Genomic DNA, 25,622 nt, shown 5'->3' with positions numbered 1-25,622 from the left:
GAATCAACAACTGCATCTTTGTTAAATTATCCAGGAAATTGTTTGCGGTGCTTGATAACGCAGGTGTTTATATGGTAATAGCTTCTGGAAGCTGGATAAGAATGAAACAATAAAGTCATTAGGGTGTTACGAGGGAAAAAAATGAAACCAGGCTTTTTCAGAAACTACAACCTATCACCCCCACACGCTTTCAAACACGCATACTGCCGTGATCTTATGCAAGATCTAATGAAAAGACAAAAACCCATTTTGTCAGCCACCTTAATAACCCTTGATGTGTGTGAAGCAGTGCCAAGCAGTCCATTTAAGGGCTATTTGTCTTTGCTTATGTTATTCCTATAATGAAGATGAAAGAAAACAGAACAGAACCGAGTTTACACGAGATCCAATAGATCATCCACAGGAGATGAGCCACTGAAATCGCTCCACTTGAGGGATTTTCCTTAGGTGGGGTGACAGGAAAGTGTACTAAGATCGTAAATTCCCAGGAATGCGTATTCCCCATAAGCAGTTGATGGTTTTAAAGCATAAAACCTCCCCAACTGAGTTTATCCTTTTGCCTTTAAAGATGTTTTTTTCCGCCAATTTTAACCGCACCCCCCTTAGTACACACACCCCTCCCCCCTCAATATATACATCCCAACATAAACACACACACATGCACACACACACTCTCTCAAACACACATACACGCACACACATTTTGCAAGGAAGGTGGGACCTAGGACCATCTGTCCCCTGCCTCTTCCCTGGTGGGGGGTACGGGCCCCTTTGCAACGGCGGCTGTGTCCCCGGGGTGCCGGCTTCCTGGGCCCGGCGGTGCTCTCTCCGCGCGGTGGGGGGGTTCACATTACATCTGAGCCGGGGGTGTTCGTGTCCCTGGGGGGTGGGTTCTGGTCCTTGCTCCTGAGTGCTGGGCCCCGCCAAATTTCCAACTGTGGCCGAGCCTGGTCGGGCCATATTTACAACACCCCTTGTGGGCCCTCTTTTTTCCCCGGGGTTCCCCCCTTCTGGGCGGGGGCGGCGGGCCCCTGCCTCGCTCCTCCCTGGACCAACCGTGGGCCGGGCGGATGGCTGCCTGGAGTGCGGAGTGGGTCTCCCTTGGGGGGTCCTGGCTCGTACCTGGGGTTGGGGCGGGGGGGAACTCCTGGGTGGTGGTGGGGTGCTCGTCTGGGGCTGTGGGCGTCCTTCTCCGGTGGGGCCCTGCGTTGGGTTCTCCCGGCGCGGCGGGGGGGCTGCTCTCCTGGTTGGGCTGGGGCGGCGCCCTCTTTCCCTCCGTGCCTCCCTGCTCTCTGGCTCTGGGGGCCTTGCGGCGGCCCTGCTGGCCCTGGCCTGGGTGGCGGGCTTGGTCGCCCGGGCGGCGGTTGTTCCCTGCCGGTTCCCGTGTGGCGTTGGGGGGATTCCGGCTGCCGCTGCTGGTGCGGTGGTGGTCTTGGGGTGGGGATGGCTGGGCACTCTCCCTCCTTCTTTTCACGTTCCACCATCCATTTTAGAAGAACATAAACACTCACCTGAGCACAGGTGTTAGCTCAACAGACTGAATGACTGAAATATTTCACACTAGTTGGTTTTAAGGCATAAGTATGCGTGTGAACACTATCTGTTTTGTGTACATGTCGACAGGTGGACATTTTTGCAACTAACAGGTGTGTTTATAACATTTGAGTGTGTGTGTGGACAGGCTCCGCCCTTTTTTTTTCGTTTTTTTTTTTTTTTCATTTGAACCTTACCATAATGATTAACAACCAGTAAACTTGCTGCTTTATGCTGCTTCATGGTCTTATCCCCCTTCCCCTCCTATTATCACCCCCTACCCCCCCTCTCTCTAACGTCCCTCTCTCTTCTTCCCCTCTTTCCTTTTCCGTCCGGTCCAACACCAAAGATTTTCAGACATGTTTGAAATTAATAAAGTTTGGCCTCAATTACAAAAGGGGTTTATTCAGACATACCTTTGGTTTGTCTGAAGATTAATAACCCCTCTTGTTAAAGTAAAATATGTCCAACCCAAGAGGCCCTCAGCTCTCATCTGTCTGCCTAGCTGTTGGACAGGACAAGTTAAAAAAAAAAATAAAAAAAAAAAAAAAATAAAGATGTTTTTTTCCTCAAATGCAAATAGAATAGCTAATCTTTTTAACTTCAACCACAAATTTGTGACTCAGTTTGAGTCTGTTCCCTAAAAACAGAAGTATTGGTGAACCGACAGGCACTGTGTGGACAAAGATGTCCATCCGCAAAGGTGCCCTCTTTCATTTGATCTCATCACATGCCTTCTACAAAAAGGACTGGATGTGCACAGCGTGCAGACGCTGCTCGGCTGCCTCTGTTTGTAAATAATGAATAGGTCACATCTGGTGGTCTCTTGGAAGCTGGCTGCGGACTCTTCCTCTGTGATGTGGCTCGAGAGTGTGTTTGTGTGCAACTTTAGGTGTGTAGCCAAAGCCGGACTCTCCTTTAGTTCTGCATTTTGCCGTGTTTTTTCTGTTTAACTTTAACCGTATTGTGTCCTCACAGTCACAGTCCATAAAGTGCTTTAGGGGCGTTTGGGCTTTTTCACGTGTGGCACTGAGAGACAATGGGAGGCATTAGGCGAGCTCTGAGCTCGGCCACATCAGGATGTTTGCAGCGCTGTTCCAAGGTGCCGAACGACTGAATCCCACCCCAACTGGGATCAAAGAGACTGCACTTAAAAGTGTCCAGCCATCCGGCAGCGTCCATCACAAAAACAAAAAACATTTCCGAGGAGATTTCCTAACTGCCTTTGTGACCGCAAAAGGCTAAAAGCTAATTCATTATTTGCGACCCCTTGAAAACACAAAGGGACCAGCAATGCATCATTAGGCAAGCCACTCACCTCTCAATCATGAAGGTTTGTCTCATAAAAAATGCGTTTTATATTAAGGGTCAAGTGCAACAATCATACAAACTTCCTAGTTCTGCTTTACGGGCTGGCAATTGAAGTGGATTGTTTTTTTGTATTTGTTGTAAATAATTGCAAATGTTGTTAACCCCTTTAACACCAAAGATGTCGCTGGTAATACATGCCTGTTTGACCTTCGTAAATCTTCAACCGTTTACATGATCAACGTGAATCTGCTAATTCTGATGCAGGGAAAAGCCGGCTTACATATCGCCTTGGCACCGATACTTTACGTACACTTTAGTAACATAAAGTGTAGTATCGCGTTACAAAGACACCTTTCTGTGCTACAGAATCAGCTGATTTACGTTGACTGCTTACTTTTTTCCTCTTCCACTGGAGTCCACTGGAATTACCTTAATTGTGTAAATGTTTGAAGAGTTACGGTAGTGAAAAGGATGTTAAAGGGTTCAATACAAAATAATAAATCTACATGTTGGACCAACACACACTAGATACCCTTAATTCTTGACATAAAAAACATATCAGAAGACATTATTATCAATATTTGTTCAATTAACATACAAACACGGTATTTTAGTCTCCAAAGCTGTCAGTGCCATTGCATATGGTGGAAAATATATAGTCTCGAAAGAACTAATTCATTTATTCTTGGTAAAGTGCCAGATATGACGGGCTCAACTCTGCTTATCAGCGGCGCAGGTAGTGTGCTGCAGAGATAGCATGTGTCAAGTGCGTCACAAAGAACGCACGATTGGAAGTGGACTCGGGAGTCAAACAGCGGTTTATCTCTTCTATATCAATTGCTGTGCATCTTGGCCTCCACACACACGAGCAGCAAAGCTGTGTTTGATGTCACTACAAACCTCCTCTGAAGCTGTGTTTTCTTTAATATTTCCCTTTCTCATAAAGATTGCTCTTTACATTGTCAGGGTAGAAGGAGAAAAGCAGTCCCCAGACTATAAGCGGGCAAAGCACATGAGAAAAAATGATAGGTTTATTGATAGCTGCTTCTCCAGTCAATAGATTTTTTTGCAGGGTTTTGTGTAAACACAAACATTAGGAATGCAGCCCACTCTACACGATAAACTCCTGTCATAAAGAAATTAGAATAACTGTCGACTTTGTGTTTGACATCTGCAAACAGCAAATCAAAAGTGTTCACTCTATAGCAGCAAAAAAAGAAGAGGTGGAAGTGGAGAACAACGGCACGTTTCCTCTCTAGTGATTTGTAAAAGTCTTGAATTAATTTTGGGCTGGAAAGCTGGCACAGCTTCCAGGGAGTTTTCTCTCTGAACAGGAGAACAGAGACTTCTGCAGCCATACATTTATGCCATTCCTTCCTGCACATTTGCTCGTGCAAGTACAAACACAAAGTAGATTTTTCTTTTTTTTTATGTAGAGGTTCTTTTTAGCATCTTTTCTTTAATTATAAGTTTTTAAAACACAGAAAAAGGGGGAAGTTAAAAATTTGCTTCTCATAATCACATTGGTATTATATTTTTTCTAAAGAACTTCACAAAACAAATTTTTTAGATGCAAAACTAAATATCAATAACCAAAACCAGTTTAACCCTTTGTTTAAGCTCTCTACTAATTTTAATTTTGGTGAGTAGGACATTGCTTTACAGCATGCAAATACAGCAAGCAAAGAGATCTAACCCTGGCTGAAACACTCTTAGTTCACTCCTAAATCCGGAATTTGTTTTTTTACAGGAGTGAATTCTTACTGAGAAGGAGGGTCTAAGGGCAGGAATTCCCAGTTTAGTGTGGTCTGTTTAGTTTCCTTTAGCAAGCAGCTATTGCAAAAGTAAACTAAATTGACTGACGATTATGTTTTTGTACAGTCACTGGGATGAAGCCCATCAAGCCAACTGTGTGTAATATTGGGTTACATGAATAAAATTGAATTGAATTGAATATTGCACAGCTAAAGATTAAAGTGAACTCTTTTTATTACCTGCAAACTAAAAGGGTATTTAAAATTTACTTTTAGCAGGTCCCCGGTGGTTACTTGATAATTTGCGCCTGGTTCCAGTTCAATTTTGTTTTTAAAAGAGTTTCAACCCGGAAGCTAAGGGTTAATATGTTTTAGTACTACTTACAAATTGAACTTTTTTTGGAAGCATCTTGTTATGGGTTAACTTTGGGAAAAAGTGTCTGGTTTTGTGAAGCTAGCTGGGCACCTATAAAATGCGTGGAAGCAAACATGATCAACGCAATTCCTACTGAAACCAAGACCTCTAGCTTTTTCTGTCCTCCTTTCTTGTGTTTCTAGTTTTGCTTTATCCATTTGGTGAGGTCTGAATGAAAAGCAACTTTTTCTGAGTGTAGCCATAGACCAGAGTTGACCACCTCCCAGCATCAATATTGAATGTTATCCCACCAGACCAATTTAACCTGAGATGAAGCTTGTACAGTGCATCCTGCACAAAGAGTCATGCTGTTAAGCCCTCTTAATGAAACAATAAGGATGGACTCTCCATATCTACTTGCACTAGAAAAAGCTCATCTAAATGGAAAACACATTGTCTTCATTATTGGCAAGTGTACAATGAAGGCAGTTGCCATGGCTACAGCCATTCGAGGCTGAAACCTGGTCTGAGGCCAGTCGGGCTACAAGAACAAAGTGGCTTCTAATGGGGAGATTGTACAAATGGCTCTCTGAAAGGGTTATATATCGCTGGTATTTCCATGTTGGCCAGCACAGTCACACCACCGCAAATGATCACTTTCAAATCATAGCCTCGCGTCAGCGCTGGCTCGAGTGAAATGAGATAAATCTCACCAAGTAGTCTTGCCATTCCACTCTACAGTCAGCAAAAATATTCTTAGGAATTCCCTTTCAAGTGTTCTCTCTGTATTCTTTTCCCGTAGATCAGCTTTTAAAAATGCCGTGCAGTAAACTTCCAGAGTGCACCCATCAAAATGCAGATTGTTTTCACAGCATGGTGTCCACCCAGGAGAATTACAGCCGAATACTAAGCAGGGGAAACGCTCTCAGTCGTGACCTCTGGTTATGCTGTAGCGATAGAAAAGGGTACAGTAAAAGAAGAGGAAGACGAGCAGGAGTGTCTAATTTGTTTTCTTGTTAAAGTGTAGGTTAAACGTCTTTAGATCCTGCACAGAGTCAGGTAAATGAGGGACGTCCCAGAATAGACATGCTGGGAATCGGGAGACATCGAGCTAATAGTGGAAGTAGTCATGTGGTTGCACTCTGATTCGTGTCAGATAATAATTGGTTTACTTGATGCAACACCCTGTGTTTGGGTGGTGATGGGGCCGCGGTAAAACAAATTACCCAGAGGGTTGACCTTTGGCTGTGCGGCGTTGACCTCAGCCAGGGAGGCTGCCAGACGAAGACAAACCGCAGTACCACACCAATCAGTGGGGGTGTTTTTCTGCACTAAAGGGGTCAATTATTGACACAGAAAGTCATCGGTGCAGATTTGACGATCTGGAATTTAGATATCTATCGTATTTACCGACGAGTCAGCACCGTATGTTTCCCAACAGGGAGTTGGGTTAGCTACAGATTCGGTTAAAGTTGACTACATTTTAGAGTTAATGCTTAAATACTGGAGTTGTAGCTCTGGCGTTGACAGTTTTTTTACTTCTGTAACTCTTCAACAGTTTGCGCATTTATTCCAGGGGATTCTGAAGCAGAGAAAGCAGCTTTGCGCTGATATGCAATATTGAAGCGATTAATGTAAATCAGCTAATTCTGTCGCAGAATGCACCATTTTGCAACACTTTACTATAGTAAAGTGAATAATAAACCAGATATGTTTTTTTTAATGTCCATTGAGAAGTTTATCGGCCGAGTATTGCTTCTTGTTTGCGCTGTGTTTGTGTGGCCTTAAAGCCTGTTTCATGTCTTTGTTTATTTAAGAGGAGAAGGATTCTCAACTCTCCAGACTTATTTGTCCTTTCTAGGTTCAAAAGATCTGGTAGTTGCACATCTAGTGTTTCCCACTATGGTCTACAAAGCTTCCATTCATTAAATGAAAAAAAGGGCCGGCGCAAGTAAAACACAATTTCATATGCTTTCAATGATGAAACCGACACCAAAAAGAATTGTTTGCACCCACCAGGCATGCAGGATTGTCCCTCAAAAAACAGTGGTATGTTAAAAAGCAGGGGGGAGCCCTGTCCTTTTGAATGTATCACTGAGCGTGTGTGTTCACGTGCATATCAACCAGTGGAGGATGTGTCGCTGACATGACACCCTTTCTGGCTATTGTGTCAGGGAGGGCAGGCTGATGCTTTCACTTCTTTATTTACTAAATTCATTAGCTGAGGATCCTGACTCTGAATGAGCGGCTCAACACTCCTCTCTCCCTCTCCACGAGAAGCGCATGTGCACTTACAAGTAACTGGTGAACCCACTTTTTTGTGCACACACTACCACAGATTAGAGGGAGTCACTCATAATTAAAGAAAGCCGTTCGGAAAGAAATATTTATCGTATTAATTAAGTGACTGCCTATCTGCGTTTCTGCTGGATTAGCTAATTAAACGTTATTTAACTTGTGTCTTATTTTTCTGTATGTGTTTTTTTTTTGTGTGCTTTTGATTGCACTGCTTTCCCGGGTCATTGTGGATCCTCGTCATCTGCTTTGCATCTCAGCTCGCTGCAACTGTGTAAACTCGCCAAAGTAGATGCAAAGTGTCGTTGGTGTTTGCACAGGTTTGCTCTTGATAGTCACGCCGTAGCATTTCGAGCGTGCGTTTGTTGCCGGCCAGGTGGGCGGGACCACACATCCCCGCAGCCCCCCCAGCAGAGAGCAAGCCAACCACTGCAGAGAGAGAGATTCACGACTCAGTCAGTCAGTAATTGCTGATGGTTCAGCAACTTTCAGGAGCTGAAACAGGAGGACGCTGAGTTTCTCAGCTTTTTTTCACCTCTTGCAGCGTTCATTTCCTGCACCTTTCTGATCCAGCGCGGGGAGGTGACAGTTGTGTGATGGCTTGTGTGCATGTTTGACTGTGTGCGAGCCCCAAACACACTGGAGGTGCTACCAGGGGCTGTTTTGTTTATGTTAACGTGTCAAGCTAGCCCCACTTCTGATGGCTGATGTGATTCCCTGTTGTTTCCTAACAGATAGAGAGGATTTGCTTGTGAAGCGCATACAGTGGCAGTCTGAGCACATGGATTATGTTTATGCTGAATTGTTGATAAATGAATCCATAGATAACAAGAGATGAATAAATTGTTTCCAAAAGTGCTAAGCATTTCTTGGTTCCTGCTTCTTATGTAAGGGTTTGTAAAAATCTGATTTATCAAAAAGAGCAGAGGAAAAAATAAACCATTGGGAAAGATTGTCTTGTATTTAAGGGTAAACTTTAAGATTTCAATGAAATTTTTAATTACAGCTCTTTGTCTAAAATAGGAATCTAATTCCAATTTTCTAAGCTACAAAAGTTCTTGATTTGAAGATTTCTTTTCTTTCAGCATCAAACATGATGGCCTCTTTTGTTGGATCAAAATGCACAAATGAAAAAAAAACTTTAGGATTTGACCATTTTCCAAAATAAAATGCTTTTTGTGACCAACTATTCTTCACAAAATCTCAATTTAAAAATCCATGTTTAAAAGCATTTGTAATGGTTTTTAATTAAGTTTCAATTGAAAAACCTGTGTCGTTTTTTAGGACATAGTTTCTGCAGAGCGGCTGTAATTCATTTGAAATCACCTCTGAGTTGTTGGCAGCGATGTAGGGATGAGCACCCCCCCCCCCCCCCTTTCCTGAGCACTTTGTATATATGCTCTCCCAATGGCTTACAGCCCCCAATCTCACACTAGCGGGGAAACAGAAACGGCGAGCAATGATGGGACTATCCAGCCGTAGAGTTTTGAGCCAGATGCTAGCGTTGACAAGAAAATGGATAGATCTAGTCCTCTACAAGTGAATCAGAATGGAGGAGAGCAGGGAGCTTGTGGCCCTCTCAGCGTATTTTCTGTATCACAAATATGATCTTTTTCAAATAGCTGCTCTTGATTCGCAACAATTTGAATAAAGAGATACTCAAAAGTTTAATTTTGAGCTTATTTTCTTCATATATGTCCATATGAGAAAAATGCCACAAAAACATCAAAAACGCAAAACATCAGAGTGGGTCTTTAAAGAGAAATTATTAAAAAAAGGAAGCATCTCTTTGATTAAGCCTTTTCTTTTCTAAACATATTTGAACCACAGCTGAAAGTTTTTTGCAGTTGACCTATATTTGGCTTGTTTTTAGGTCACTCACTTCATGCTTTAATTGTTTCATCTTTTGAGAATGAACATTAGACATTTATGTCCGAAAGGACCACGGCATCAAAAAACATTAGGTCTTGAGTTGCATAACTCGTGCAAAAGTGTTACCCATCCAGGCATTGCATATTCACTTGATGTTATTTTTAGCTTGCTCTAAGATTATATAAAAAGAGACATACTGTTCTGCAAACATGTGATCTGCACTATTGAGATTACTTTCGGGCTACTTCTGATATTTATATATTGTTGTAAAGGGACTACATAAAGAGACCTGCAACTTTGATTAGGTGAGATAAAGTACAGTGCATAAAAATGCTCCAGATATCTTAGTATGAAAAGGAAAATAATGTAAATATAAATAAAGGTTGTCAGTGTCAACTGAGGACTTTGCCGAGTCTGCTTCCTATTGGGAATCTTTTTTTCTCCCCTGACACGTTGGTACTCTTCACAGCTGCATGTGAGAGGAGAAGCTTTCCCATTCATTTACACAAAGGCAATCAAAACATGCCAGCCTGCGATATCTGTCAAATTACAGGCGTGCAAACGGCACAGTGCAAATGTAAGAGAAGGAAGAGGCGGAGCAGAACTGGTTTGCATGTTTGTGTTTGTCCCCCCTTTCGCTCTACGAGGAAGATTTGTGACACAGATTTATGGTGGCCCGTGCTGCGTAACCTCTAAATCAGCCCTCCTCCTACACGGCAAACCCCACTCCCCTTTTACAGGCGGACAAGCTTAGCCTGGTCACAGAGGGAGGTGGGGGCAGCACTGTTGAAGGGGAGGGAGAAGAGGTCGACCCGCTGCTGTAAAAAGCCTACTCGTTGCAGATAAACCTCTGTCTGCCTGGTAATGTGTTGTCATTGACCAATTAGGAAATCCAGATCAAACAGGCGAAGAGGATGGCCTCTTACTGCCCCTCTCCAAACGCTCTGCCTTTTAAATTGAGCACGTTTTTGGAACAAGAGCTTATTGAGGAGGATGGATGACTGTAAATACAGTGGAAGTTATCAATGTGTAGTAAAAAAAAGAAAAGAAAAAGGAGCCATGTGTTTAATTCTAGACTCTATATGAGAACTGGAGTGAGTGTGAAGTCATCCACAGAAAATAAATAGCTTTTGAAGTCAATTCAGTTGTTATTTTTTTCACCATTTTGGAACCAGAAATCAGAGGTAAGCTGGGATTGGTCCAAGTTGGTCTGAGTCATAATTTCTATGGCAACCACTCTCACCAATCAGGAGTGAGTTAGTAGGAATCCTACACCCCTACCACTTAAAAGTGAGCACATGAGAATTGATAGCGCATACTTTTATTGAAGCATCTGTTTGGCCAGTTTATAAAAAAGGTAGGATTAGCAAGAAAGTGTTAAAAAAGGAAACGGAGTAAGAATGGATACTCCAACAAATGTAATGACTGAGTAATAGCTGTTTATTTAATAGAGGTGTCTGGGTCCCTTCCTATTTGGAATGCGAGGGGGGAGGAGTCACTCAGTCCAGCTCTCATATACAGTCAATGGTTACATTTTTCCTAAATTGACATACTTCCCTAACTAAGTGTGGAGCAAAGATGCACGACAGGATCCCAATGTCATTTTCAAGGTGTTGTGGGGATGTTTATTGTTATTTGTAGTATTTTTTACTACCATGAGCTCATACACTACATCTTCTGCACCGTCTCAACTTGACCTAAAGCAGTTAACTGCCATTTCCTAATCACACAAATACTCAGGAAGCTGCAAAAACAATCTTCTGCAGCCGCCTCCTACTTTGTGAGCAGAATCTGTCTTTACTTTTGAGGGAGTTTGTCCACTTTTGTGGTGGCGTAGAGATTTGGGAATGCAAATATGCTTTTAGCTGTGCTTGGCTGCAAACCTAACATTGAATTAAAATATGTGACTTTAATGGATGCTAAAGGTTTTCTTGATTCTAATTTCCCTTACTGTCATTTTCTTCACTTTAAATGATTGTATATATATTTTCATGTTAAGAAGACAGAATAAAGCCATTCCAGTTCAGGCTAACCAAAACTATAAAATGTTACAGACAAACCAACCAAAACTAACTGTCGTGTTTGACATATTGCAACCCCATACCCATCGTTTGCTCCCATAAAACAAGAGAATAAAACAAAATAATCGCCTGAGTTCCTGCACGAGAAGTTACAGAGGTCATTATGAGGTCTGGCAGATTGATGGGATTTCTTTACAAGCTCCTTTGGTGAAACTGAAAGCTCATGTTGCCGCTGTCCATCAGTTCCTGGGCAGGTTGAGCTCATGCACTATTTAAATACCCCACTCTCCCTCGTTTCTCTCCTCCCACTCATTCAAAAGTCGCAAAAGGCCGAAGGTCACGGTTACAATAGAGACAGCGAGGTCTTCCACCGACAGCCACGTGCTCCATTCGAGGCACCAACGTCTTCCTGCTGCTTTCCCTCAGTATTTACTTGTAGAGCAGCAGACATGCTTGTGTTCTGCTCTCAGGCTTCTTTGAATTCCTTTCCATGTATCTTGCAGCTCGCCTGTCACTCCTCCCCCCCAGCACTATCACTCTTTCTCTCTCCCAGACCTCATAATGGCTCCTCTTGGGTAGCGTCTGTGGATCCTGCCATTTCAAAATTTTTGCTGGTTGGATTAAGCGTGGTATGTGGAAAATGAACAGCCACTCGCAGGAGGAACTCATGGGCTGAATGCATAATAAATCAAGATACTGTGAGGAAGAAGGCAGAGAAAGGCACCTCAACTGCAGCAGTATCAGTCACAGACGCAGAAAATGAAAAGTCTTTGTGACTTCTCGTCTTCTCTCACAATCGCAGGCGGCTTTTAGGGAACGCCGTTTGACAGGGCTGATGGTGGGAGCATGAGTTTTTAAGTGTAGCTACAGATTCCTTCTTTGATTTCATAAACATCATCGTGGAGATTTGGGGAAGGGAGCCTGGGGCGGCTCAGGGCAACTCCGGGGAAAGAGGTGCAGTGGATGGAACAGCAAGGACAGGGGTCATGATGTTGGCTTTATCATTGCTAGCTTTATGCTGCTCCGCTTGGTGGAGCTCATCTGACCTGCCTTCAGTGGCCTAGAGGAGATGAGTACCCCCCCTGATAACAAAGTGTGGGTGGGAGGAAATAAGAAAAAAGAAGTGTTTGTGATTCTTCTCTCCCTCACATGTGGCCAGGATCCTCTGTGTTTCCATCAGGAAGTTGGGTGGGGACTTGATGATGAAGAGGGAGACCAGCCCCCGTATGCCTTTGTCCCTTTTTTATTGCAGGGAGATCCTTTGAGACTAGGCAAACTGTTACACTTGGTTAGAGAGGAGATATTACTTAGGCCCCTCTGATCCCGACCCTCTGTTTTCTCTTTCTACGAGGAGAAGAAGAAGAAGAAGAAGTGGAATGAGGGGGAGGATGGCTTTTACCACCCTACGCTCCTGCTTCCACCACCATGCTCCCTTTTGCTTTTTTCTAATTATGCTGCAGATGTGCCCGATGGCTGAACAATCTCTGTGTGCTGAACGGCAGGCTCCCGCAGGAATCCAGGAGGCTCGCTGATGTGAGGTGTCGTGGAAAAAAAAAAAAAAAGGGCAGGAGGGAGGGAATGTAGGAGACGGAGACAGAGTGAAAGAAGCAGAGATCAGTGAACAGAGACCAACACAGCAGGGCTCCTTTAGATTGTGTGTCTGTGTGTGAGAGTGAGTGGCACAACTGCAAGCCCGCCCTCACTTATGGTTGCCTTTGGATCTGCAGACCAAACCACATTAAATAGAAAAAATCCATCCCAGAGCCTGTTAAGAAGCCATGTGGGGAGGTCGTGCGTGCACTGAAGTGGCTGCGCGTGTGCGCTGCAGAAAAATGAGGAGAGGTAGAGCAGGGAGGAGGCAGCTCGTATTATCCTCTGTGCCAGCTCTGGATGGAGCCTGCTGGGGATTAGGACACATTCTGTGGAGCAACAATGGAAGCTTCAGCGTTTCGTACACATTTCCATCTTATGTGCCTTTTTTTTTTCTCTCTCCCCCCGTCATCCAACAAACACAGCTTTGTCCTCGCCTGGACACTCACCAGGCAGACACCTGGAGTCTCAGAGGTGCCCTTTCCAAATAAACAGCCCTTCCCATAATGCCAAGAGAGCAGCGTCTTTGAGGGACGGAGCATAATTAAAGGAGGCGCTTTCACGCTGGCCTCGGCCCACAGATTGGGGAAAACAAGACATATCTGAGAATCAAAGCTCATTAAAATCACGAGGGTGAAGAGTTGTTTCCTGCCCTCCGCCTCTTTGCCTCCTCCCTCGTCTTTATCACCCTTAACCAAGAGGCTGCAAGCGGCACAAGTCAGTGATGGCACAGATTACAGCTTTATTGCCTAATTCACCTACTATACATGACTCACGGGGCGTGATCACCTTGAGCAGCATGTCCTCATAAGGTGTGAGAGTGATGCTGATTTCTTTACTCACACCACCTTGTTCTGTTTTAATAGTGTCAGCAGTGCTTGGCTTAGTAGCTTTCGATTAGTGTGTGTGTGTCAGCATCAGTGTGTGTGTTGGTTGGGGTTAGTGTTTCGCAGTGCTCTGCGGAGGTGTAACACCCTGCCTGTAGTGTTGTTGTAAAGCACATTAGGAGTGACTGAGGGTATTGTTATGGTATTATGATGCAGGTCCAGCACTCTAGGGGAAGGTGAGAAGATTTGTGTGTGTGTGTGTGTGTGTGTGGTCGGGATGGTGGCCAGCTTGTCGTCTTTCTGGCGCTGTAACAACGCGCGAGGTCCCCTCCATGCGTGCACAGATTGATGAATAAAAAAGAGGAAAACAGTCTGTGGATGTAAGAATTATCTAGACCAAAATATATTTTCGCAATTTTTTTTACAATACAAATTTTAAAGTAGGTTGAATCAAACTGAAGTGCTGGTTTATTTAAACATCTGTTTCAAGTGAAAAAATATATTGCTTTTTAAGAGCCCAGTGACCAGAAACTGAAAATATATATATTTAAATAAGAAAAGGTAAAATGGATGTAGTCAAGGAATCAAGGAAAGCCCTCCTGTTCACAGGAATATAAGGGTGCAGTTTGTTTTCAAAAACCATGAATACTCATCTGGTGCAAAAAATACAAGCAAACCCCTTTCCGGTATGAATGCAGCTGGATTTTGTTCTTGGTTTACTTATCCGAACAGCAAAACTGCCTAATATAAAAGTCTGGAAATATTTCAGAATGACTAAACTTTTGAGGAATGGGTGTCATCTTTGTTTTTTCTTTATCAATAACTGGGATTTGTTTGTTTGGGGAAGGGGGCATACTCCCCCCTAAAAAGCTGCTTTTGTAACTGCTTGATATCATTCACGATTGTTATAAAAATAGCATCATGAAAGTAAACCAAACCAATGACTATAAGACATTATTGTCATCCTCTGCCTGAGGAAACCCAACATAGGATTTACTTTTGTTTGCTTTGAACTCACTCTAAGATAACCACTTCCTCAGAATAGGAAACAAGTGTTCTTTTTTTCTTATGCAATAAAGTTCACGGATAGGTCAATTCTTCCTTTTCTCTTGATAGTTCTGCACAATAAAGCGCAAATTTATCGTTATTGTGATATCAAGCTGTCCAATATGCATATCGCAAAAGATGGCAAAAATTGCGCTAAATTGTAACCTTAAATGTGCTAAAACAATCCCTATGACAGCTTGAAGTATTTAACAAATCAAATAAATCCTTTTATGCATCTCACCAATCGGATGGACCCCTTCACCTTGTTGACCAATCGGATGGAGCCCTTTCATGTTAGATGTTCGCTTCCCATGTAGATGAGGGTCATTTGGAGTATAATTTAAGGATTTTTGACTCTTATTTAAAATTATACTGTTGCAGTGAAATGGAAATTATGTTTATGGCTGTTTTGCTATTTGTTTATGTATCACAAGTTATATCGTCATCTCAATATTGATCAGAAATGTCACAAATCGTGAATTTTTGATCATATCGTGAAGTCTTATCTCTTGAGTTGTTTTCCAACTAACACAGTCAAATGGACTCAGATAAAATTGTTAGATAATGGCCACCCAAGCATATTTTTTATTTACTTCCTCTCTCTGAGCACAGTTTATTCCTTCTGGCTTCACATTGTAGTGAACAGCACCAAGGTTCTCTTGCTATTGAGCTGAGATCAGTGGAAGGAAACCCTTATCCACTGTGTGGATACCAGTTCAGCCAATTTTTTTAATTAGCGAAAAGCGAGCTTTCACATCTCCCAAAAACACATGACTGGAGGAAATAAACTAGTGCAGACCAAACAGCCCAGTGTGAAAACATCCTTCCTCTGCCTTTGTTCTGAAAGGCACAGAAACACATCTCCTGACATAAAATTGGTAATAATCCATGTATTCCTGAACTGTGGCTTACTGTGGTTGAGTTATTGTTCAGCTTTGCTGTGTTCATTCAGCTTAACTTATCTTATAGTCCCTGCCTGGCCACAATTTTGTCATCAAATAAAACTTGTTTCCTGTTTCAAGGGACACTTATGTAACCCGATCGTGTAATGAGACAAACATGGACCCTGCCTGACAGGAGGCTCTGCGGGGTGCAGTGTGGAAACAAAGCTTTAAAGTGGTTGTGCCGAGGAGAAGAAAAACATTGTTTTACCCCAGAGGTGGGCTGATAGCGCAGGGAGGAGCCCGCTCGAAGCGGTGGGCCTCATCTGTCAGTGGGCAATGGAGGAGGCAGCCATGCAGAAGCCCCCTGATTATAAAGAGATAATTTCATCCAATCCTTCGGTGGTGCTCCAGCGCCTTGCTGCCATACTCCACTGCCTTTCATATTTGTTCCCAGCTCCGCATCTCCTCGCCCGTTCGTTTTATTACAGCTCCCACTCAATACATATATTTTAGCTTCATCCAACCCCCCCCCCCTGAACGGGAGAAAGAAAACGAGTCTCCCTCCTCCCCTCTCCATCTCCGCCACCATGTGTCTTTTGTTGTGCAGGAATCCACAGCTCTCAACTTGTTGTGTAACGCCTGCCGTGCAATTTGCAGTAAATTAAGCTCAAGTAAGGCACATAACAGCACCCATTTCCCCCTCGCACGCCCGGCAGCAGCAGACAGGATTTCTATCTAAAACAAGCCGAATAAGATCAAAGGGGAAACAACAAAAATTGATACCATTCTCAAAAGCGTATGTAAATAGAGCGAAGCTCTTAACTGCATCTTTTTGCAATTATCTCCACAGCATCACGGGTTTAATCTATAAATTGGCTCTCGTTAGTCTTGAAAGACATAACAAAGGACACCTTTTTAATTAGAACGAGAAAATATTAAATTACCTCTCAACCCCCGCCATGACATCTTTTTCGTCATTTGGAGGACTGGAAGGGAATTCATTTAAATGTGTGGATACAGTCTTAAGGGTAGGAGGATGAGACATGGTCTTACGATGAGTGTTTAACAGAAACATTAAAAAAAAAAAAACGTGAGGTGAATGACAGCTCAACCTTTCTTCTCCCTCGTTTTAACTCACTGCTGGAGGTGAAAGGGATGACACGGAGAGAAGGAGGAAAAAGGGGGGAGAAAAAGGCAGGAGGGAGGAGAGAGCAGGTTGACTCGCTCATCAATAACCACAAGGTCAGACAGGCAGCGCCGGGCTGAGTGGGCCCTGTTAGGAAGCAGCAGCTGAGGATTTGTAGAGCTTGTAAAGGCTTAAAGCAACACCGCTCCACCTTCTTTGTGCAGTCATCCAGGCCTTTGAAGGACCAGGGAGACACCTGCTGGTGGCTGAGGGGGACAATGGTCACTGAGGACAGCTCTGCTGTCAGCTGGCACGCCTCACAGCAAACCATTTCACGGAGACGTCAGAAAAAAGCAACAAAAAAACACAGGAAGACTGAAAGGGAAATCACATTTATAGTAATGAATGTAAATATTTCACCTATTGCCAAAATTTCCCTGCAACATGACAAAAACAAAACAGTATGCAAAACAAAACAATAAAGGGCATTTTAACACAAAAATCAACTTATAGCTTAACAACTAAGGAAAAAGGTGAGACTTTACTAAACACAAAATAAAGACAAAAATGTATAAAAAGGGAGTATGTTTCTCAAGTTTTTATTTATTTTCACTAAGTAGTTAAATTTTAATTTGTTAATTTATTACTTTTAATGACTGAACACTTATTAATATAATGTTTTCCTTAATACAGACACGGTTCTGACACCATCCGTCTGCCACGTTTTATAAATGAATTAAAAAGAAACAAACATAACTGGTCTTGTGATAAACCAGAAATGTCCGCAAGCAAATATTCCCATTCTGCCCAGACGGACTTGGAGCAACAAAAATCCTCAGATGTCTCTTTTTCTTTATGAGCTTTCTAATTTATGAAGAGGAATGCACTGGTGTGCCCTTCATTCCTCTGAAGTAGAGGTGTGAGCAGCTCCAATAGGTAGCATAAAAGCTCTTTAGCTGTCTAGTGGAGTAGATTACTGGCCTAGCTGTTAAATCCAGCTAGAGACCCCTAAGTGAGCATTATCGGTGTGGTGCAGCGTGCTGCCCCCACACACCCCCTTTCCTTTTTTTGCGCGTGCGCTCTCACCTCCCAGGTACTTTGAGCGGAGAAAATGTCTTGCTGCGAAATGGTAATGGAGAGGAAGGAAGTGTCACAGGAGGAGATGCCCCTCCAGGAGCAGGGTGGGGGTAGAATGATGGAGGGGACACGTTTCCCTCCCCATAAATGTGTTTTTTTCTATTTTTATTGTTTTGAGAAGTAGGTCACTGTAAATTATTATTTGTTTAACACTAAAAGCAGCTTAAAATCTGACCTCTACACGACTCCTGACCTTTACTAAAGGTGAAAGTACTTGTGAAGTTATGATAGTAGTATTTAGAAATATAACCTTAATATTTGGATTCTGTGAGAGAGTGAAGAAAGAATGAAGGTTGGAGGAGATGTGGAGCGATATGTAGAGCGTGTCTGGATGGAGATAATTGTCACCCAAAGATTGCATAATGCTTAGGTAACTGAAACAGAGGAGGACGTGGCGAGTTCATGCTCTCACAGGCTGGGATAAAGCGGCTTTACGCAGATTTCTGACAAGCTGTGAGGTTTTCCACATCATGTGCAAGTGTCCCCGCTCATCAGTTCATTGTCACCTTGAGGCACCTTAAACGCAGCCCGACACCCAGCCTGAAGTCCAGCGCGTCCTCTCCAAAGGTGCTGAGTGGCGTTCACGACTTGTTAAGGGTGTGACAGCAGCTGAGAGGATTGTCATCCTTTGGGTTCTCGGAGGTGCTTGTCACCTGCCAAATAAATATGTCCATGCGCCGCTCACAGCTTCCAACACACACACTGACGCGAAACAGCATGGAACAGGAACCTATCACAACCCTGATCTTTGTTTCTGTTGCAGGACTCTCCGGTTTAATGGCTGGCAGGTAGAGGCGAGAGAGAGACAATCAACATGAACTCGATTCCTTCAATGGACAGACACATACAGCAGACCAATGACCGTTTGCAGTGTATCAAACAGGTGGGGCAACGTTCTCTTTCAGCTTCTGGGATTTCTTCCATTAAAAACCCTGAGACTGAGAAAGTTTTGTGTTCAATGTTTGAATAATAGAAAAAAATGTTTTCAAGAGATGGAAAGATGCTGATTTTTGTTTTTTCTAATTATATTAAGAAATAAACTTAAATGCATTGATTTCTGATTAAGTTAGTTACAAAAATAGTCAAAAAAGCATGTAACTTTGCTGTCTATGACATTTAAAAGGTAATAAATTAATTCTGGCTGAACACAATTATCATCCCAGTTATAGTTTTGTTTCACAAAATGAATTTGGGAATATTATTTCAGACAGTGTCCCCTCGTTTTTTGTGGGGGATACAGTCCACAAATAACCCTTTGGTTATTTACATTTCAATCCGGGAAGTAGGATTACAGATGTTTTAAGGCTGCAAAAAGCTAAAGACCCACTCCAAAGAAAAAGGTGTTTTTGCCTTGTTCTTGTGGCATTTTTCTCATGACAGAGGACATATATAAGGAAAATTAACATTTGCCATTTTTGTTGCGCTGCTAATGTTAGGTTGGGGGTTTTGAGGGGCTGTAAACTATTGGGAGAAAGATTAAACAAAAGGATGATGGGAAATATAGGCAGACTTACTCTGCACCAACAGTTCGAGACACAACTCAGAGACAAATTTCTAACAAACTACTGCCGCTCTGCTGAAACTATGTCCTACAAAACGACACAGGTTTTCTTGATTTTGGCTAAAAACAGCACAATCGTAATTAAAAGACTACTGGGAATGCTTTGAAAATAGATCAAAAGATGACCTTTTCTCTCTTGTTCAATGTCTTAAAGTTCAAACCTTTGTAGAAAAATAATTCCAGTCTTATAGAAGGATTATTGGTCAATTAGCCAATTAGGATGGAGAACACAGTATGATGTGTAAAAAAAAGAACAAGAAAAAAAGCATGCGAAATTTACATAACACTAACACAAGGACCCCTGTATCTCTTTTATTTTATCAATTGAATTGTGTTTATTTGGTTTTATGACAATATCTTTTATGAACTATTACATTTCAGTTTAAATGAACTGTCTACAGGTAATCTTTTAGTGTGTTGTGATTGAAAGGTAAAAAAAATGTGAAATTCAGAGTAAATTTTTCTGTTTTAACAAATTAGAATTTCCTTGATTCGTGTGCACTTCAGAGGAAACTTCACTACATATTGAGAAAACTAGTCAGCTTTTCAGCTGTGTACCGACCCAACTTGAAGTTTAAATAAGGAAAGGAAAATGGATGATTTGGCTCTTTGCCTATGACAACAGATAGAAAAAGGGGAGAACATCGGAAAGCTTATCACTAGCAGTAAGAACTGAAGAAGCTGCACAAAAAGAGCAACAAAACTTTTAGATTGACCTTTAAAGCCCAGTTGCCCTGAAGAACAGCGCCCTGTGATAACGTGACCTGGATGACTGAGAATCTGCACCAACACAAGAGTCTCAGTTCATCTTTCAGAGCTGGGATTCCCCCCATCGGGGCAAAAAAAAGCCTGTCAGTCTTCCTGTTTGGCCATGGTAAAGTGACTAATCCGTTCAGTCCTATTATCAGGACTCTGGTGAGACTCGGGTTACAGGCTGAGGTCAAAGAGCAGATTCTCTCCTCCCTCCCCCATCATCCAGACCCCTCTTTCCCTCCTCCACTGCTGACTCCCAGTGTGTCCTTTTGTTCTCCTTTTTCCACCGTTTACGGCGGGACCAATCTCTGGCAGAATGAAACAGACAGACTTGCGTAACCCCGGGCTACGGTGCTCCTGCTTTGATGTCTCCTTAACTGACGGTACATTTTGTTTCTGGGCTCCGTGCTAGGCGCTACCTCCTTGAACAGTACATCAAGGAGGCCTGCGAAGCTGCATGCGGGGGCTCGCGCTGAAATGGGGAAGATAGTTTTAACCTCAGCTGGGAGCTCGAGTTGAGGCAGAGGGAGTGATGGGTCAGTGTTTGGGGAGCAGACAGGGCCCACGCCCCTACAGCACGTTTAATGACCGACTTTGATGTCCTTAAGTAATAAGGCGGAAAGCGATAAACACTCTGTCTTCCGCCTGGTTCAGTCTTCCTCACAGCAGGGTTTTAAATAATTCAATATCCACTCTTTTAGCTGTAATGAAGGTAAAGATGGTCTATTAAAGAGGGTTCACAGAGGTGGAAAATGGGTTTGCATGCGTCTAACAACAGTTTACACAGTTCTAATGTTGTGGGGTTAAATGTATTAACCCCACACTACAAAAATTTAAACAAATACATCCCAAAGTTAGCGCCTGGGGAAGCAGCACATGGGTAAACATGCCAATTAGAGAGATCTGTGGCATACAAGGCGGCCTCCAGACCATCTAATAAATGGTTAAGCACCGGGTCATTTCAAATCGACCAGTTAGAGCCAGCATCCTGCTAATAGAGGCAGCTTTGTGCTGCAGACAATCAGGGTTTGGAAAGGCCCGCATAATAAATACCATTTATGTCCTGCCAATTAGACGAGCAGCGAGCCCATTCAGCTGACCGTCTATTCTCCTCCCAGCTCACAAAGATGATCATCGGGGGAGATCAGAACAATTAACTCACTATCTTCTCCCCCTGCTCTCCATTGTCCAATATCCAAGCTATTAAAATAATTAAGAAAATATTGTAAAGCAATCCAGATGTTTGCTTTAATTGAAAGTGCGCGCGCGCGGAAATTTGGCGTCTCTGGGAGAAGTGAGGAGGAGGAGGCAGGAATACAAATGAAGGCGCCTCCTTTGTGTTGTTGTTTTCCGGGAGATGTGACATGTCTGTCTGACTACTCCCAGCCAATGCGGCGGACAGGGGAACAAATTGATTTTGTTGCTCAAATGATAAATTACCGCTGAGCGCTATGATAAAGTGGAGGAAATTGGAATCCGTCGACCTGATTGAATCATAGGATGAAATTTAAATCAGAAAATCATTACTGTGGTAATTCCAAAATTACTATGTTGTTGTAAAATCACATTAATTTTGAAACAGCAATTTTTTATATGATACTTGTTTTGTTCTCGATTTGTGTAATCAATTAGGGATAAAGTTGAAAGAAATTCGCTTATTATCTAGCGAAAAAAGACTAATTCTTTTGAGTTTCTTGAAGCAAAGGTCTAAAAAAGCTAATGTTTCATGAAGCTTGTGGTACTAAAAAGCACAGATGGAGGTGTTACCCTCAGCTTTGGAAACTTGAGAAGAAGTTTAGCCTGAGCTGGGATAGCAGAAAACACTACAAGAAGCGATGCAGGAAATCTGCTCCATGTTTATTCTCCAAACAGACAGGGATGCTCTGGAAGTAAATCTACTTTCCGCTAAATATAGGTCTTCTTACACTTCTGGGAACTAAACTACAGTGAAAACTGGGAGGGTATGCTGTTGGTATCTATTTAAGAGTCAGTGTTTTTCCTCTCCCTGTGGGTAAGCCGGTCTGCTGTCAGACTTTCCTCTTCGTGGAGCATACAGGAGCTTGGTGGAAACCAGGAACTGTCCTCCTCTCACCGCAGGAGCGCTTCCTCCAACTCTTAACAGTCGATATTTGATGATAAACTGGTGCTGCGCTGCACCGTCTGCTGATGTTTTCCTCTCTGGGTTAACTCACAGATATAATTTCTGGTGTTTGCACACCTTCAGCTTTGCTGCTGGTTCTCAAAAAAAAAAAAAAAAAGATGCCCCCATGAAAGTGGACCAAGCTTTGATTGGACTGGGACAGATCCAGGGGAGTGAGTCGGGACTCTTGCCCTCTAGTTTAGGTGTGATTGGTGGGTATTGGCCCGAGAGAGCTGAACATCTGTGGCTTGGCAGTGCCAGGCTCTCCATGTGACAGCCACACTGATGGGACCAATTGTTTTGAGTGCAGAGAACAGTAATCACTTCAAGCCCAAGTGGCGGTGGCAGTTTTTTTTTTTTCTCTACCCCGCCCTTCTGCAAAATCCACCTCCTTTTACCGCCTTCCATCCACACTGCTCTGATTGTATGTGTTAGATTCTAGACTTATCTAAATTTAGTTTTTGTGAATGGCTGCTTTTTCTCTAGGAAAATGTACCCTTTAGGAGGATTTACACGCTCTCCAACCGAGCCATGTCTTCTTTTAGCCCCCCCACCCCCCACCCCCTGCAGCAAGTGGAATAAACTGGACTAGTTTCATCCTCTCCATGTCAAACGGCAGCGCTGAAAAAAAGATATGAGAGCAGCTATAACCAGCTCTGACCTCTGCTGCCCCCTAAAGAACAAACAGGAAAAAAGCAGACAGCGGCCGCTCGGCTGCAGCTTCCTCCTCTGTCGCTCTCTGAAATCAAAGCACACTGAGGTATTAAGAAGGCAACCATCAATATAAGCTGACAAAACCACTCTATTTACCTTTGATGCCGTGGAGTGGGAGTCCATTTGTTCCTGTTTGCAGCGTGTGCACTACAAAGGCTTGCACGCATAATCTCTCCAAAGGCTGGAGATTACTGTGGAGTGGAGGTGGTTTGTGTGTGCTCCTCTTTCTCTAAAGTGATTTTTAGTGAGGTTTAAAAGCCTTTTCCCTCTTTTTTTTGGAGGGGGGGATAAAATCAGCATCTATGATATGGTTGGAAAGAATGACAACACAGTTCAGAAGTGAGCTGCTGGTTTCAGCAGGGCGATGACTGCCATGAAGGAGAACCTGCAGGTCAAGGAGCCCGTTGTCATCTAAAGTCACAGCACAGCCCAAGGCTAGCTGGTGAAATAAGGGCTCATCTATTCATGCAGGCACACAGGGAGATTTATCACATTCAGTAAAAAGGAGACTCTACATACACCTGAGGAGAGTAAAGAGCACCTTTGAGAGTTCAATGCCAGCTACTTTTAACAAATCTGAAATCTGCAAATGTGCTAAATAGTGTCAAGTGAAAATGAGAATTTAGATTCATATTTTGCAATGCCATGTTTTAATTTCACAAAATTTTGTTCGTTTTTTTTAAACTTTCAGGTCAGCGTTTCTGGTGCAGATTTGCACGCATGTGGAACCTTTTAAAAAGAAATAGATCTTGCATCATATAGTTGTATCCCAAGTTCTCAGCACTAACCCAATATAGAAGAAGTGATGATTTATCTTATATTGGTAATGATAAAGAAATTGTGTATATATATTCATACAAAAACATTTTTTAACTGATTAGTAAATGATATGACCGTTTTCTCCTAATACGCTCTTTACATTTCAGACACCTGCCTTCCCGCTTGTCATCCTGAAAGAATCAAATCCATACATTCTTTATTATTATTTTGATAATTTCATCTGTGTGGCTTTTCACCAAATGGACTCCTGTCCTTTTTCCTCTTTTCTTTTCAGCACTTACAAAACCCGGCAAACTTTCAAACGGCAGCAACAGAGCTGCTGGACTGGTGCGGGGATCCTCGAGCGTTTCAGCGCCCGTTTGAGCAAAGCCTGATGGGATGCCTAACGGTAAGTTGCCAGAGCTAACACCCACCCCCACCTTTTTGCAACCTCAGAGTTGCAGGTTCAAGGGCGGAAAACTGAGCCACTAAAGGAGCTGCTGCGTCGGCTCTTTCCATAACTCCCTTAGGGATGCGAAAGAGTGAATATCTGGCCGCCTGATCTTCAGTGAGGTCATGGCGAAAATGCAAAAGATTGAATCTTTGTTTGGAGAAAACAGGAAACAAATTCAGATTCATCCAAAATTCGACATTTTTTTTTTTTTAAATTATATTTTAATAATTTATTTTTGCTCTAAACTCAAAACAGACTAATAAAATATCAGTGCATGAGGACAGGTTCACCTTTTACCTGAGTTTTCATTATTTACTCACAGCAGCGTCTGGTATGGTTTTGCTCCCCTGCAGCAGTCGAGGAATGTGAGCAGATTCGTGTTGGTGCACCACAGTGAAACCACGGTGACACATCCCTGCACTGGAGCTCCTGCTACTGATTTAATGTGCAGCAGCAGGTGCTTTCCTTCTGTTTGGCCAGTTCAATGTGTTCCTGCTGTGAAAATCACAATGCTTCTTGATTTTTTCTTCACTGGCTCAGCAGACCTAATGCAGGTGTGGTGAAAATGAGGATAAACTAATGCAAATGTGAAATAACCCCGTATTTTATAGCAATTTTTCTATCATGCCTGTACCTCCGAAAGAGCATATTATCATCCTTAATAATAGTTCTTTAAGAATAAACAGAATGTGTTTTTAAATGGATATTAAAGCAGTTTTATTACAGAATGTTAGACCATTTTAAAAAGGAATACATTTTGGCATTTCTTTATTCTGACCTCAGTATGGAAATTATTTAAAGGCCTTTGGTTTAATTCGGAAATATTTTTTGAGAAATGTGTTCATATTCATCATAAAAGTTGAAACAAAATTCACTGACTAAAAATGCAAGAAAGATTTGTTTTATTTGTGTTTTTTTTGTCTTGTTATTTAGTTATTGACACGATTTGCTTGACCTTTATGTGTACTTGTGTCATATTGTTTTCTGCCAGTCCTCCCTTTCCTAAAATTCATTGAAAATATGAAAAGTTGAGTTTTTTAGCTATAATTTTAATAATAATAATACATTTTATTTAGAAAGAAATGCGCTTTACATTTAAACATTTTTTAAAGCATTACATTATAAAGCAGCAATAAAAACAGTTTACCAATAAGGAGGACAGAAAAAAGCATAATTTTCTCTAAAAAAGTACATATAAACTTATATTAGGTAAATAAAAATCTATGAACACTGTTCTTTGCTCACTGATTAGGGTTTTGTTTCTAGAAAATGCATATGTTGTAATCTTTAAAGCTGCTTCTCACACTCTCAGGAGCCTAAAGCAGTTTAATGTGTGCAAAATAAAGCACACACTTTCCTCTTGGAGGTCAAACATGTCATTTAAAGACCTGAACTTAAAATTACTTTAACTTTTTACACTAAAATTACCATCTTTGCTCACATAGATTTTAATTAAACAGCCTATTCTCATTTCTTTTATAGAGGGCTC

At 42.4% G+C, this 25,622-nt stretch overlaps 1 protein-coding gene across 1 annotated transcript in view; it reads left to right on the top strand.

Annotated features, from left to right (window-relative positions):
• Nucleotides 1–25,622, top strand: part of zmiz1 (zinc finger MIZ-type containing 1) — a 98,384-nt gene that overhangs the window by 49,392 nt on the left and 23,370 nt on the right. Inside the window, exons 3-4 of the mRNA XM_004080409.4 lie at nt 18,516–18,635; nt 23,975–24,088. Of these exons, the coding sequence (XP_004080457.1) occupies nt 18,567–18,635; nt 23,975–24,088 (183 nt within the window). The 5' untranslated portion in view covers nt 18,516–18,566. The remainder of the gene's footprint in view (nt 1–18,515; nt 18,636–23,974; nt 24,089–25,622) is intronic.

The sequence above is a fragment of the Oryzias latipes genome, chromosome 19, assembly GCF_002234675.1.
Source record: "Oryzias latipes chromosome 19, ASM223467v1".
Taxonomy (NCBI): Eukaryota; Metazoa; Chordata; class Actinopteri; order Beloniformes; family Adrianichthyidae; genus Oryzias; species Oryzias latipes.
Note: the sequence above shows the minus strand (reverse complement) of the source record. Positions and strands in the feature narration are given on the sequence as shown.